The sequence below is a fragment of the Centruroides sculpturatus genome, unplaced genomic scaffold, assembly GCF_000671375.1.
Source record: "Centruroides sculpturatus isolate CEXI.00-Female unplaced genomic scaffold, Cexi_2.0 scaffold353, whole genome shotgun sequence".
Classification (NCBI taxonomy): domain Eukaryota; kingdom Metazoa; phylum Arthropoda; class Arachnida; order Scorpiones; family Buthidae; genus Centruroides; species Centruroides sculpturatus.
The window spans coordinates 503,434-514,694 of record NW_019384573.1 but is presented as its reverse complement, the minus strand read 5'-3'; the positions used below and the strand labels follow the sequence as shown (position 1 = coordinate 514,694).

Below are 11,261 nucleotides of genomic sequence, written 5' to 3'. Positions count from 1 at the left end.
TTTATATAATAAAAATAAAATTTTATAAATATATATTTTTTTCTCATTAAAGTTATATATGTTTTACATCAATTATTTTTACTAATTGAAAAGTGAAATACGAAATATAGGCCTATATATATGAAAAATTTATCTTAATCGAAAAATCAATATAATCTTATCGATTTTTCTCCTTTATTACTTGAATGTAAAATTTATTTTCTAATTTTGATTATGAAAATTTGATCACAGAGATTAGATTAGTCGGTTAAACGAATTGGTTTCTATTTTTTTTTAAGATTAAAAAACTAAAAAAGTAAATTATGACATAAAAAAAACGTGATTTTTAAAAAGAATTTCAAGTCAAAAACTATAAGTAGAAGTTTTAAATTGTAATTAAACACGATCACAATTTAAACTCGCAAAAAAAAAACACTAATTAATTGTTAATTGATAGACCATAAAAGCGTGCTTTAAGTTGAGTGTGAAAGGATTCTCGCAGCAGAAAGTAAAATGCATGATAAAAGTTTTAGAAGTGTGCAGCGAAATATAAATTTAGTAGTAAAGGTGTGTCTTTATATACACACCAGCTATCTTCTCTTATCTGTATACAAAAACAACATTATAAATCACTAGACAGTGAAGAGGACGTCGTATATTTTGTTTAATAATTTATAAACAGACTCTTAAAATATATTTAATATCGTGATAATCGATTTTATTTTCGATCCTCCCCCCCGATGACCTTTATCTATAAAGGAGTAATCCCAAGAATATATTGTAAATCGAATTTTAACTGTATAATTCATTTCACATTCTTATCGTGTGTTATTATTGTTGTGTAAAGCAAAATTTAAGAGTCGTCAAAGAGCACTATAGCATCATAAAATTTTAAATGTCGAATCTTTCTGTAGCAAAGTGATCTACTCGCAGCTATCTGTATTGCACCACTCAGTCATGACTGGATAAATCAGTCGACCAATTCACCTCTACAGACGTCTAGAAAATCCTTTAGGGAGCAAAGACTTCGATGACGTGGTACAATGATGTACAATGTTTGTCTCTGGTGTATTTATTTTACTGTTTAGTCTAGCAATTTTGATCGTCCTATCCATCTTTGTTTCTAGAATCGTAAAGGCCTTTACCTCGTTGTTTCTTGCAATATATATATATATATATATTTATATACAAGCCATTCTATCTTCTTTTTTTTTCTATGGCATAAAAGATTGCCTCAACAGTACATTAAATATTTAAAATCAATAAATACATGCTTTAGAAAGTAAATATTTAATCGTTAGGATTTTAATAATTGATTTAAAAAAAACCAAGTTCTTTAAATTATATTGATGAGAAGGCTTTGATTTTTGGAAAAAAATTATCTTTATAAATTTTTTATTCTCTGTGGAAATGGAATTAGTTTATAATAGAAATTGCAGCTTGTTTTTTTTTTATTATTAATAACCTTTACAATATATCAAGCAATGTGATATTGCTCGAATGTCTATAACACATGGAACTTGAAAGTTATAGCGTATCTTCTCGGAGGATATACTTCACTTTTATAACACGCTACATAAGAATGGCGTAGAGTCGAACCTTTTATGCATAGTTGCACAAAATTTGCTACGAAATAACTTTAAAAAAATACTGCTTATTGATTTATATTTATCGTTTTTGATTTTTATAGGAAAGTAATAAAAACTGCACTTATAGACTCGCTATAAACTACGCCAATAAAAAAACTACGTTCAGCAGTTTTAATATCTAGAATTTCATATATATATATAAATTGTGTGTGTGTGTCTGAAAGAAAGTCATTTTAATTTTATATTAAAGAAAATTTTTTTTTTTATTCTTTAAAAGAAATGAATAAGTAACTGGTAAAGAAAATATATTACTTTCATATTCACAAAACATGGTTCATTTTTGATATATGTATGGTCCTCTGGGAAATTTTTCAAGATTTATATCACCGAAAGTAAATGAAAGATTAACTACACTATGCCTCAGCTGATATATCATTGTTATACTCTACTAGGAAACTTTAATCGAAGTTTATAACAGAAAGAATACAAATAATAAATAATCATACATCATACGTAAAGTTACTGATAGCTAGAATAATAAATACATTTTCTTAAATATATATATATAAATGAATAATACATTTTTGAATTTATATAAATTATAACAGTATGAAAAGTAAACGTTAAACGAGTATATAAAATTAAAAATTCGGTTATAGAAAAATGCCATCAACACAAACCGCACACACAACAACAACAACCAACGACCCATTCGATTAACTTCACCTTCTTTTAGTAAAAGAGTAATAGCAATTTAGTTACTGCTGAGTTTTAATTACGAAGTAGAATGAGGATATTACAAGAAAGTAATGTGATAGCGAGAACATGTGCCATAGATAGGATAGTGTGTTGTGTCATTACTGTAAGAACAACGTAATGTAAGTTTCCAAGCATTTTATTAACTAACTGCTGCTACCTTCTTTCTTAATAAACAACGTCTAAAGCTCGCACCACGTTATTAATCTTAAGAACTTTTTACGGGGGTGTCGTATAAGTAATTTTGACGAATTTCTAGTAAAAATGCAATTAATTAAAGTTCAACTTACCACGTTAAAATTACGATAAAATATAACATTTTCTGGCCCTTTAAGTGGATTAACTCTTAACACGTGTATTGTTTTCGTCTAGTATCGATAGCACCTCAATCAGTAGTAAACAAGGGAGGAAAAAAAAGAAATCTATCTTACTAGATCAGTTGTGTAATTAAACGTGTTGTACCCTTAATAGATTTGCACGGTAGAGGTTTTTATCGACACCAACAATTCTTTATTGATTCTTGACTTATCTATCGATAACTGATTGAAAAAGTTTTTGGCCCTTTATTATACTTTGACTGTTGCAGTGATTAAAGAATTGATAGAAACTCCTCCAAATTTTTTTTTATTTCTTCTCAAGAACCGAAAAAGATCCGAAAGAAAAAGACCTATTTGAACTTTTAACTTGTTTAAAAACTACATTAACTGATCTATTTATATATTAATGCCAAGAGATCATTTAATCCCTTTTGGGTTCTTTTTTTGAAGCAATTAAAGGTCACTTTTTTTTTTGTAAACTTTCTTTGGTTATTTTAATTGGAACATTTTTAACCGTTCAATTACTTAATTTCGATAAGTAATTAAATTAAATTATAAATTATTTATTTAAAAATACTGAATTAAGTCAACAGTTTCCTTACTCGCTTCCTTCCTATCTTTTATTGGATACAGTAAGAGAAGGAGGAAGAAAAAAAAATTAACTTTGATAATACTTAAAGCTTATTTTAACCTTCAAAACTGTCAACTTAAAAGTCAATTTTTCTAAAATAATAAGAGAAAAGTGATTACCCACGATTTGAAGTAGTTTCGTTCAAGTATGAAACGTCAAGATAACTTCTTTTCAACTGAAGATGATACTTTGTGGAAGAAAAGAACAATAGTAAAGTAACAAAAAAGAGTTATGAAGTTATTTTTCAACAAATTTATATTCTAAATTTTTATTTATTGAATTTTTTCCTCTTCCTGAAAGTGAAAGAGTGGAACGAGTAAATGACGTGAGAAAATGTATTTCAATAAAAAAAATTTTATTAAATAATTTCTAAGCTGAAAAATGAGTTTTGATATTTCTATTTTAAAAAAAAAACGTTTTTTTTATTTATTAAATTAATCAACTGCATAATTTTGGGCTGCAATTTTCAAATTGCAAACCTATAAATTCCTATTGACGTCTGCCTGTCCGTCCGTCCGTCTGTCTGCCCTTCCTTAATCTCGAGAAAGAAGTTAGGTAGATGAAATTCGAGACCAGATATGGAAAGCCCCGTTTAACTTTCGGTCAACACCGGAAGTCACATTATTTCAATCCAAAAGTTTTCTCCAGAACAGAACAAAGATAGATGACCTGTATGACTCGGTTGTTATCAGGTAAAGTATGATGTACAGGAGCAAGAAACCATTTAAAATATATGCTTTCGATCTCAAATAACTAATTTGAGATCACGATCTTTTATTTTAAAAGTAATTACTATAAAAAATGAACCATTTTTAATAATAAAAACCATGTGTCTCGTATACAGAAATGGATTAATTTATTAATGTAATCGGTTAATTTAATAAATAAAAATAAATAAATACATTTATTTAATAAAGAATTTGGTTGGATTATTCAAATAATTGATTAAAGATGCGACTGTTTAGTTTAATGAAATAATAGTTTAGTTAAATAATAGGTTAGCTTGGTTAAGTAAATAAACTGATCGTTATTAGAGGTAAACGTTTAAAATGAATTTATTAAATTACTCATATTATAAATTTCAATAAAAATTTACTTAAAATTTGTTTTTTTTTCTTTACAAATAATTAAATTTTTGATTTTTTTTTCCTTACAATTTAATGATTTTCACGCTGAATATATTATTGTAAATTGCTTACAAATTTTAAGGTATTTATGATTATTGTCTTGAAAATTTTATTCTATACCTAAGCTTAGAAAAATATTTAACTGTATTTAAATAATAAATATTATATGATTATAATTTAATTATTTTCTACAAAATTAGACTTTTTATGCTAAATTTATTGCATGAAAATTTTAAGAAATTTAAAATTATTAATTGATGTTAAATTGATAATTTATTAATATCATTTTATTTAGTTAATTTGTTCATTTTATTGCCGTTACTAATTTATTCTATAATTTAATATTAAATTATACAATAATTCGGCAAATATCTAGAATTAATATTTATTAAGTTTTATTAAACATCTGTCATATGGAAATTAATAATTTTCTATCACATTCAGACTTTTACAACATCAAAAATGTACATTTTTTAAACGTTAATTTGACTTTAATGAACTCGAAAAGATAAGAACAATCAGTAGTAATAATAATAATTTAAAATCCATAGAAGTTTGGCTAAAATTATTACATTAATTTCCTATCTTTTAACATGAAAAAAACTTGGGGAGAGGAAACACTGATGAAGATGACGAAAGAACAATCGAATTTAAAAAAAAATTCTTCTTACTTTTATGATTACGAATTTGTTAAAATGATATACAAAGATCGAAATTAAGTTTGTTAAAATCCAACTTGATTAAAATTTAATTCTTTTGAGGTTACAATTAGCTTAATAAAATAGTAATAATTCATTTTAACATTGAATTATGTATATTAATGTAAATTAATTCAGTCAGTAACGACGTTTAGAATAGCAAAACGATTTAATTTTCCAACAATTAATATGAGAGTCAAAAATTATTCATACGAAGCAGAGGGAGAGAATAATATTTTATAAAACTGAGTTATAGTAAAGATAATTATTATTTTTTTAATTGTATTTTCGTTGTGATTAATTTTTATTGTGGAGATAGTTACAAAGATAAATCAGAATTGTTTCTACGATATGATTTTTTTTTTTACAAAATATTCTTTTTTTTCTTTTTATAAATATATATAATTTGGTACGTTGATAATAAACAAGGCAGGGATGTTGGCTTGGATTTGATCCAGATTCCTATCTTGATCTCTTCTGTCAACCGAACAATAATTGAGTTTTATGTTATTAAACGAAGCGATAAAGGAATTCTGAATTGTTCCATAATTAGAAAGAGCCGACATTTCCATTGATCTGTTCTGCGTGAAAGCAATTAATTTAAATAATTTTCTACGAAATTCTTTTCGCCTGCGATGCTTGACTAAATCAATTGATGAAAGTTTTAAATTCCTCTTTTCATCCAGAATGAACCGTTATAGATAAATGCCTTAATTATTTTAAATTGTTTTCTTTCATAAATTGTTTATTTTGATTGTTTAAACATTGACTCAACAACATTTTTTTTTTTTATGAACTTCACTTCCCATTTTTTTCTGTATGAAAGAAATCCATAATTAACAGTAAACTTTTTTGAACTTTTTACAACTTTGATAACGTTTAGTGTTGAAAATTAAAAAAAAAAAAAACTTAACATCAACTCATAAAAAAACTATTAAAAATTAACTGATTTTCATATAAATTTAACGAAAATAATAGCTATATTTTTACACAAGAATCGTAATTTTAACCATTTAAAGTGATGCAAAAAAGGGCGCAGGTATTTTTTAAAAAATGCTAATAATACACTAAACGTAATTAGCACCATTGATTTCTATCACGTTTGTATTTTTTCTTCCATTATAAAAAAAAACACTTATACTCTTCAAACATTATTATTGGCTTAATGAAAAGTATCGAAGGAAGAAAAAGTATGGTATATGCAAAAAATTTCGCTAATTCTTTAACACTACTAGAGGGTTATCCATGGATAAATAAGGATACGTACCTGATTTACTAAGTAGTTCATAAGGGCAAGAGTTGGTGACATCATTTGATGGGGCACAGTTGTCGTAACTGTCTTGAGCACCTGTTTCGGATCTGGAAAAGACAATGCTTCCATCTGTTATTGACAAGGCATATAAAGAGTGAACGAGTATAGAATGATAAGAAGTGATAACGTGTCCTGAATAATGAATATGGCTTATTTTATTTATGCTTTATAATTTGCTGTTTAACTTATAATAATGAAGTATTATATATTAAATAATTAATTTTAAATATTTATCATATTCTTCAGTTAAGGGGTGCATCTCTAGACGTGATATAAACATTAAATCGATTTAAGAAAAATTACAATATTGACCATTAAATCCATATTCTGGTCAACTGTCTTAAATCAATATATTGATTATAATGTCTTACTCTATTTTACTGGAGAACGTATCAAAATTCAACTTTCAATTTATCATTAAATTGATTTAAAACAGACATATCTACTAGTTTTATACTTAAAAAATATATTAAATATATATGTATATATATATACACATTTTATAAAAATATATATTGGTTATTTAAGAATGAATTTCATTACTTTATCAATAGATTTTTAATGGGATTTAATAGAAAAAAAATTATGATTTTGTTGATTAAATAAGCTAGAAGCACTGCTTCATTAGTAAAAATAATTAAGTATTTAATATTTAAAAAAATTCATTAAAATGGGAAAGAATTACTGAAGTAAGATTGACAATTATTTACAGTTTAAGAGGATTTTAAGGGAAAAAATTTCTATTTTTTTGTGATTTTTTTCAGCGAAACTATTTATCTACATTCTTAAGAATCTAGTTAATTGAACCTCTTAACACGATGTTCTTACTCGTTTTTTTTTCTTTAAAAAATTATAGAAAAAAATGTCGAAGTTGATAAGATATACAAAAGTTTTTGTAATATTTTTAAAAGAGCATTAAATTTTATCTACATAAAATTACTTCTATTATTTTATTAAAACATTTTTTTAAATAAGTGTATAAAAAAAATGTACTTACAACCGGCTTCTATCGCACTGTTGTTCTGAAATTTAAAAAAAAAAGAATTAATATAATTAATGTTTATAGTCGTTATATTAATTTAAAAAAAATCCTTTAAAGATAAAATTAATTAATTAATTAAATTATTTGTTAATTATCTTCTGAGTTTAGCTTCATAAAAGTGTAAAGAAGAGATACAAAAAGTGTAATTTCATTCGTTAAAAAAAAATAAGGAAATCAAGTAGAAATGATGACGAAAAATTAAAGCCTTTACTCTTCTTACACTTTAAATACGATAAAGTAAAAAAAAACTAAAAATAAATTAAGTTTTTCGTGAGAAATTCAACTTACTTTTGTGATCGTGTCTTCCATTTCTGGCTCTCACAACTAAAAGTGCAATGAATGCACCCAAGATGAGCATGATCATGACTGTGATAATGCCTGCGACTATCGGTCTTAAATCCACTTCCCATTCGTAATCTGCGATAATAAAGATAAAAATAAAATGTAGCTCTGATAGTGTTCAATGTGTAGATATTTCTCTATTATAGAAAAGTAGTATCGAATAATTGCAATTTAAAAAAAAATGGCATGAAGTTTCTTAGATAAAATTTTACAAATTTTAAAAAACGGATAGTTTAATTAGTTTAAACAGCTCCAGACTCCATTTAATTAATATTTTAGTGGGGTATTCATCATTTTTTGCGCACGCAAAAAATGAAGAGATTATACGAAAAACACCTGTCAGTTGATAAGATGGAATCTTGTTAGAATCAAAGAGTTTATCATTGAAAAATGGAATTTCTAATATTTATAGATCGTACTTTCAATCTAACGTAAGATAGATTAGAAGAAATATTTGTGAATTTTAGATATTCATTAGTTACTTATACGAATTAAACTTTCGATCCGATGAAGATGAGTCATTATTATTGAAAGTCTGGAGTTTGATGGATGAGATTCGGTTTAGTGGAACTCCACCTACCTCTTTGTGTCAGACTAGTTGGAGCTGACAGGGTAGTGGTCGTCAGCACAACTGATGGACTTCTACCTTTGACATTAGCCGAATAAATGACAACGGTATATTTTGTACCTGCAGTCAAACCTCTTGCGAATAGAAGGGGGTTATCCGATGTCACATTCGAGCGAAGTTTATTGTGTGCCATGTCGTACACTTCCATAATAAAGTGCTGTACTAGTCCACCGTCATAACCCTCTACGCATTCCACGTCTATAGAATCTTCGGTCTGGTTTGTGACGGTACAGTTTTTCAATATGGCAGGTGGACCTGAAACGTATATAGGTAGGTTTAATACAAAAAAGAAATGCATTGTGTCATTGTTCTTTTTTTGTTATATATGTATATGTATATATATATATTACTTAAACATACTACCCAAAATAGTTAGAACAATAACAACTGGCAAAGTAACGCACCCGGGATATACCTGCTGGGATGACGGTGTAGACGCATGGTTCTTTCTGTGTCCCGACACTGTTTCTTCCCCAGCAGAAGAGGGTCCCGTAGTCTCTTTCTGTTCTCGGTATGTACGTTGCTATACTTTTGGTCCCGTGGTTGGAGAAGTTTATCATCTTTAGAGCATCCCCCGAATTGCTATGCCTCCAACTGAACGTCACCTCTTGAGGATCTGCTTCAACTTCGCATTCTACTTGTACCATTTCGTGTCGAGCTGCACCGTACAGCATTTTCTGTCCGGATGTGCACACGGGTGTATCTACAAGGTATTGGTATCATATACAGTTGCCATTGTTTACTATAAAAAAAAAAGACCTCGTCTTTAAGAGACGAGAAGCCATTAATGGGGTACGTCAGTAGAAGAAAAATGGCATCACGTTTAAAAGTAACCGAAATTTTCTTCATTCGTGACGTTATCTTTGATATTATTAAGCTTAATCTAGTGTAAGGTTCTCAATAATGTCGGCTATGAATGGTGTACGGGGTATCAAAGAGATTAATTCCAACGTGCAGTTACTTACAACTCCTTTGAGTAAGACTAAAATAAATGTTTATCGTTTAAATTCTATCGATATCATTCAATAAAGAACTTGTATAACATATATCTTCATCTAGAAAGAATTATTCCCCTGATTCCTGATGCCGTTTATTCGTAACTGCGGTCAACTTTTATCCTAATCCACGATAGAACATAAATTCATGTAGCAGTATAAGTTTAAGAGGAAAAAAAACACATTTGTTTCAGCAGATTAATTGTTATTTTGGGATAAAAAAATAGGATTTATTTATTACTATGATTAAGAATTTAAGGACTTTTAAGGAAGTAAAGAAGTAAATTTATTCAATAGTTTAAATAGGGATTTCTAGAGGATGAGAGTTGCCATGAATTTTAGTGGTTTCTTTTCGAGAATAATAAAAGTTTTAAGGATTGTTTAGGTACATTATGATGATTTTAGAATTTATTTATTGCAATAATACTAGATTAAGGGGTTATTTAGTAGCGCAATAACCAAAGTTCTCTCCTTAAGAATAATGTCAAATGTTTATCAATTCTATTCAGGTAGCGCGAAGTACGAATTTAAGGTTACTTTTGCCAATAAAATAAGGAATTTTAGGCTCCATAACGATAGTAATTAATGTACAAAAGGGAATGGGCATCTTAACCATCAAATTAATTACATTTAAAAGATATACATTAATTTATACGTCTTTAAAGACTAAAAATCAGTGGACATAAATAATATTAGTAGTCTCTTAAATAAATAATATATTAATTACAAAGTAAACTTTATAAAACGTTTAAAAAATAGATAAAAAGTAATGCATAAATGACAAATTGATAGTTTACTTACGTTGCACCCTGAGATAAACACTATTGCTTTCTCCCTGACCTTCAGTATTGGTGGCCGTGCAGGTGTATTTACCTCGATTCCACCTATTGACCCTCTGAAGCACTAAAGACTGATTACTGACGATAACGCCCGAAGATGTGTTAGTGTGAAGTTCTTTGTCTTCAAACTTCCAACCAGTTTCTGTTACCCAGGGATTAGCTCTTATATTACATTCGAAATAAACATCATTACCTTCTTGGATGTTTGAATGCCTTAGGTTACTGCCCAAGTGCAATCTCAATTGTGGCAAATCTAAACAAAAAAACCAAATTGAAATTATATTGGATCAAGGAAAGGAGAGATAAAAATCACTTTTTTTGTTATGATAATAAAGTATAGAAGACGAAATTGCCATTCGTATAAATATCAATTTTCAGAAAGTATACGTATATAAAACTTTTTCAGGTTTTGATATTTATGAAAGAAAAATAATATATATTTTTCATATTGAAACGAATGTTTCTGTAAAATATAATTTTTTTCCCCTTATTCTTCTTCTTCCTGTTATTTAGTTGTATATATATAGAGAGAAAATATCAATAGCCGGCATAGAATTGTGAAATTGCGAAAGGTGGTAATTGCACGTGTGATCACTTGATGTGAAAAAAATTATAGTAATTTACGATATTTTTGTTATATAATACTTATATAATTATTATACAGAATTTTTATTTACGTTTGTTGCTTAAAATTTCATTTAGTTTGATAGATTTTATGCAGTTTTAAAAAACGATAAATCATTTTAAAAAAAATATTTTACAAATCGATTTATAAGCATAAAATTATTTATTCTTTTGAATAAATTTTGCGAAATATTTTATGATTAAAATTAAAAGTTTTTTTTCATGGCTTCTTAGATCTTAGAATTTCATTTAATTCAATAAATTTCGTATAAATTTTGTACTTTTTTTACTGATAAATTTTTATTTCTATTTAAGCAATTTCATTAATTTTTTTTAAGTTTATTGTTTTGAAATTTCAATTTAAATTCTTCAATTTAATTGT

General features: G+C 27.0%; 1 protein-coding gene across 1 annotated transcript in view; it reads right to left on the bottom strand.

Annotated features, from left to right (window-relative positions):
* Nucleotides 1-11,261, bottom strand: part of LOC111624251 (titin-like) — a 126,416-nt gene that overhangs the window by 5,908 nt on the left and 109,247 nt on the right. The window contains exons 11-16 of the mRNA XM_023367063.1: nt 10,218-10,508; nt 8,837-9,124; nt 8,374-8,676; nt 7,740-7,868; nt 7,407-7,431; nt 6,365-6,456 (exon numbers count right to left, since the gene is read on the bottom strand). Of these exons, the coding sequence (XP_023222831.1) occupies nt 6,365-6,456; nt 7,407-7,431; nt 7,740-7,868; nt 8,374-8,676; nt 8,837-9,124; nt 10,218-10,508 (1,128 nt within the window). The remainder of the gene's footprint in view (nt 1-6,364; nt 6,457-7,406; nt 7,432-7,739; nt 7,869-8,373; nt 8,677-8,836; nt 9,125-10,217; nt 10,509-11,261) is intronic.